The sequence below is a fragment of the Symphodus melops genome (genome assembly GCF_947650265.1).
Source record: "Symphodus melops genome assembly, contig: SUPER_20_unloc_2, whole genome shotgun sequence".
Classification (NCBI taxonomy): domain Eukaryota; kingdom Metazoa; phylum Chordata; class Actinopteri; order Labriformes; family Labridae; genus Symphodus; species Symphodus melops.
The window spans coordinates 30,001-35,000 of record NW_027636786.1 but is presented as its reverse complement, the minus strand read 5'-3'; the positions used below and the strand labels follow the sequence as shown (position 1 = coordinate 35,000).

General features: G+C 49.8%; 1 protein-coding gene across 1 annotated transcript in view; it reads left to right on the top strand.

Annotated features, from left to right (window-relative positions):
- zanl (zonadhesin, like) overlaps positions 1 to 5,000 on the top strand; it is a gene marked incomplete at its 5' end in the record, with an annotated part of 31,978 nt that overhangs the window by 21,881 nt on the left and 5,097 nt on the right. The window contains 9 exon segments of the mRNA XM_079373379.1: positions 1,937 to 2,034; positions 2,112 to 2,258; positions 2,335 to 2,499; positions 2,579 to 2,706; positions 2,984 to 3,255; positions 3,341 to 3,549; positions 3,771 to 3,915; positions 4,559 to 4,809; positions 4,897 to 5,000. The exon segment at positions 4,897 to 5,000 is cut by the window's right edge and continues 26 nt beyond it. Coding sequence (XP_079229505.1) covers positions 1,937 to 2,034; positions 2,112 to 2,258; positions 2,335 to 2,499; positions 2,579 to 2,706; positions 2,984 to 3,255; positions 3,341 to 3,549; positions 3,771 to 3,915; positions 4,559 to 4,809; positions 4,897 to 5,000 — 1,519 coding nt within the window.

The window sequence follows — 5,000 nt, the reverse complement described above, 5'->3', positions numbered from 1 at the left end:
ACTAATCACACACAGGTCAGACTAATCACACACAGGCCAGACTAATCACACACAGAGGAGACTAATCACACACAGAGGAGACTAATCACACACAGGTCAGACTAATCACACACAGGTCAGACTAATCACACACAGAGGAGACTAATCACACACAGAGGAGACTAATCACACACAGAGGAGACTAATCACACACAGGTCAGACTAATCACACACAGAGGAGACTAATCACACACAGGTCAGACTAATCACACACAGGTCAGACTAATCACACACAGAGGAGACTAATCACACACAGAGGAGACTAATCACACACAGAGGAGACTAATCACACACAGAGGAGACTAATCACACACAGGTCAGACTAATCACACACAGGTCAGACTAATCACACACAGAGGAGACTAATCACACACAGAGGAGACTAATCACACACAGGTGAGACTAATCACACACAGGTCAGACTAATCACACACAGGTCAGACTAATCACACACAGAGGAGACTAATCACACACAGAGGAGACTAATCACACACAGGTGAGACTAATCACACACAGGTGAGACTAATCACACACAGAGGAGACTAATCACACACAGGTCAGACTAATCACACACAGAGGAGACTAATCACACACAGAGGAGACTAATCACACACAGGTCAGACTAATCACACACAGGTCAGACTAATCACACACAGAGGAGACTAATCACACACAGAGGAGACTAATCACACACAGAGGAGACTAATCACACACAGAGGAGACTAATCACACACAGAGGAGACTAATCACACACAGGTCAGACTAATCACACACAGAGGAGACTAATCACACACAGAGGAGACTAATCACACACAGAGGAGACTAATCACACACAGGTCAGACTAATCACACACAGAGGAGACTAATCACACACAGAGGAGACTAATCACACACAGGTCAGACTAATCACACACAGAGGAGACTAATCACACACAGGTCAGACTAATCACACACAGAGGAGACTAATCACACACAGAGGAGACTAATCACACACACAGAGGAGACTAATCACACACAGAGGAGACTAATCACACACAGAGGAGACTAATCACACACAGGTAAGGACAATCAGCGTCATCAAGAAACACAGAGGACGAAGTAAAAGCACAACCTCAAGAAGATCTTATAAAATAAAACAGGAAGCACTGAAGCATTAGAACTACAAACAAGACAGGAAGCACTGAAGACTAGAACTACAAACAAGACAGGAAGCACTGAAGACTAGAACTACAACCAAGACAGGAAGCACTGAAGACTAGAACTACAAACAGGACAGGAAGCACTGAAGCATTAGAACTACAAACAAGACAGGAAGCACTGAAGACTAGAACTACAAACAAGACAGGAAGCACTGAAGACTAGAACTACAAACATGACAGGAAGCACTGAAGCATTAGAACTACAAACAAGACAGGAAGCACTGAAGATTAGAACTACAAACAAGACAGGAAACACTGAAGACTAGAACTACAAACAAGACAGGAAGCACTGAAGACTAGAACTACAAACAAGACAGGAAGCACTGAAGACTAGAACTACAAACAAGACAGGAAGCACTGAAGACTAGAATTACAAAGAAGACAGGAAGCACTGACGACTAGAACTACAAACAAGACAGGAAGCACTGAAGACTAGAACTACAAACAAGACAGGAAGCACTGAAGCATTAGAACTACAAACAAGAATAAATCATGATAGCAGTTAAGTACAGGAGACATGTCCTACGTCCTTCCCCTGTGCAGGGTCAGTCTTTAGTGATGACTCGGCCAGCTGGACCTAATAAACACTGAGCGTCTGTGGGAGACTTCAGAGCATGCTCACATCTTCTCTTGTGGTCAGCTGACATGAAGGTCACATGTACAAAGTGAACATAGAGATGTGTGTTATCCACCCTCAGGTAAAGGTGTGTGCATGGTGGCTGGAGATCCTCACTACTACACGTTTGACGGAGTGATGCACACCTTCATGGGCACGTGCACGTACACGCTGGTGGAGGTGAGTCAAACACACCTGTCACCGTGTTCATAGGAGGGAACGTGCAGAGTAAAGACGTCCTTTCTCTGGTCCTCCAGGTGTGCAACACCACCCAGGTAACGGACTTCACCATCGTGGCCAAGAACGAGGAGCGTGGTCAGCCCGAGGCGTCGTACGTCCGCTCTGCTAAGATCTACCTGCCGGGCGAGCAGGTGGTGGAGCTGCTGAAGAGCCGCAGAGTTCTGGTAAAGATCCGTCTTCTTTAACCGGCGTTCTGCTGATGGCGAGGCGGAGTGATGTGACGTCTGTGTCTGATCTCAGGTGAACGGACGGCGAGTCAGAACGCCGGTCACCATCGAGAAGGCCGGAGCCAAAGTGATCACGAGCGGCGCCTACAGTCTGCTCGACACCGACTTCGGCCTGCAGGTGAAGTTTGATGGCGTCCATCAGCTGGAGATCACGGTGCCCGGAGAATACTTCAACAAGGTAACCATGACCTTTCACCTGCGTCTGTTTGAAAACGCCGTGCACTGAAACTCTCGCTAACCGCTAACTCTCTCTGCAGCTGTGCGGCATGTGTGGAAACTACAACCACGACGCGAGCGACGACGACCGCATGCCCAACAAGAAACCAGCGAAGGACGCGATCCAACTGGGAAACAGCTGGAAGGCGGACGGAGACAGCGACCCCGGGTCAGTCCACGTCTTTCACTTTCATCAGAGCGCCGCGCTGCTCAGCGCTCACGTGTGGCGTAGAGGTTTTTTTTGGAGAAGTCGTCATGTGTTGACAGGATTGTTTTTTTAACCTGTGATTTAAAAATGTCCGCCTCCATGCAGCTCCTGTTTTATTCTGTTCTCGGAGATGATCAATAAGAAGAATTATTTAAGCTCAAATGACATCTGTGATTCAAATCCTTGAACAAAGAAGAAGAACATGTGATTAAAACGGTCCAATCATCTTCCCCTCCAGCTGCACGCCCGACACGCGCCCTGACGTCCACCCTAACTGCACCACAGAAGAAGAGACCGGCTTCGAGGCTCAGTGCGGCTCCGTCATCCTCTCCAACACCTTCAAGCCCTGTCACTCTCTGGTGCCCCCGGAGGCCTTCCTGGGTAACTGCATCTACGACATGTGCGAGTACGACGGCATGCAGGCGACGCTGTGTGACAACGTGGAGTCGTACGCTCAGGCGTGTCAGAGCGCCGGCGTGACGGTCAGCTGGAGGAACAACACCTTCTGTCGTGAGTAGAAAGAGCGGTTTGAATAAAGAACGATCCACATTTTATTCTCCTCTCACATTTGTTTATATGCTCCGCCCCTTCGCAGCTCTGCCCTGCCCCCCCAACAGCCACTACTCAGACTGCACCGCCCCCTGCCCCCCCACCTGCTCCGACCTGTTCCCCATCTTCTGTCACCTGCCGTCGACCACCTGTGTGGAGGGCTGCCAGTGCGACGCCGGACACGTGCTCAGTGACAACAAGTGCGTCCCTCTTGACCGCTGCGGCTGTCTGGACCAGGACGGAGAATACCACGACGTGAGTAACGACGTCACAGAGCGTTGTCAGGGACGACCATCACTTTCATTACCGCCACCTGCTGGCCTGGAGTGGAAGAGCAGCAGTAAATCTCATTTTGTTCAATTTAGTGTCAAAGAGGTCTGATCCTTTTCTGACCAAGTCTGTGTGTGTGTGTGTGTGTGTGTGTGTGTGTGTGTGTGTGTGTGTGTGTGTGTGTGTGTGTGTGTGTGTGTGTGCAGGTGGGAGACTCGTGGCTGACTGATTCCTGTGCAGACAGGTGCAGCTGTGAGCTGGGAGGTAACATCACCTGCACAGAGCACAGCTGCAGCTCTAACTCACTGTGTGCTCTGGACAACGAGGGAGACCTTTACTGCAAACCCACCAGTGAGTCTCACACCTGCTCAGGTCCCCTTCACACACTTTAAAGGAAGAATGTGGGACTCTTTGATCCAGTAGGTGTCGCCCTTGAGCTCCAGCATGAAACCAAGACAAACTGCTGTTAGGCCACACCTCCTCCATACTGAAGCCTTCGGCCTCCACTCACGTTCATGCAAAGGAGTCCAGCACAGGCGGTGGACAAATTGTCCTGGTTACCACTTGTGACCTCATTGTTATGTTAGCGTGTTAACGTTAACGCTCCTTAGTTAGCTGGTAGCTTCAATCACCTGTGTCTTGCATTGTTTTGTTAGCGTGCTAATGTTAGCGCTCTTTAGTTAGCTTGTAGTTTCAAACAGCTGTGTCCTGCTTGTTAGCATGCTAATGTTTGCCCTCTTTAGTTAGCTGGTAGCTTCAAACACCTGTGTTAGCATGCTAATGTTTGCCCTCTTTAGTTAGCTGCTAGCTTCACGTGAACTGACACAGAATGATCCATACACAAGGGGAGGAGCCATGTAAACACAGCTCTGACAACAACACAGCCAGCAGGACTCCAGCTTCTCCCTCCGTCAGGACTCACACACTGGAGTTAGGAGTTAGGTTACATTCTTCCTCTAACTGTAACTTCCTGTTTCCTGTCTGTGTTTGGCAGAGTTCAGCAGCTGCTCCGTCTCCGGGGATCCTCACTACAGAACCTTCGACGGCTTCACTCATCACTTCCAGGGTCCCTACACCTACATCCTGACTCAGGGCCACAACGTGCACAACGTCAACCTGCAGCCCCTGGTGGTGAGGGGGAAGAACATCCGGCGCGGCGGGAACAGGCGGGTGTCGTTCCTCGACCAGATGTACATCACCGTGTACGGCGTGGATGTTCGATTCCTGCAGAAGAAGACGGTCCTGGTCAGTCGTTCTGTCTTCGTCCAATAAAATCACAGCGTTTGTTTTCTGCTGCTTCTCGTTGTTCAAAAGATGGACTCTTGTTTTCAGGTGAACGGCGAGCGTGTAGCCCCGCCCCTCAGCCCTGTGGACGGTTTGACCATCACCATGAACTCCAGGCAGGTTCAGCTCAGCACCGACTTTGGACTTACGGT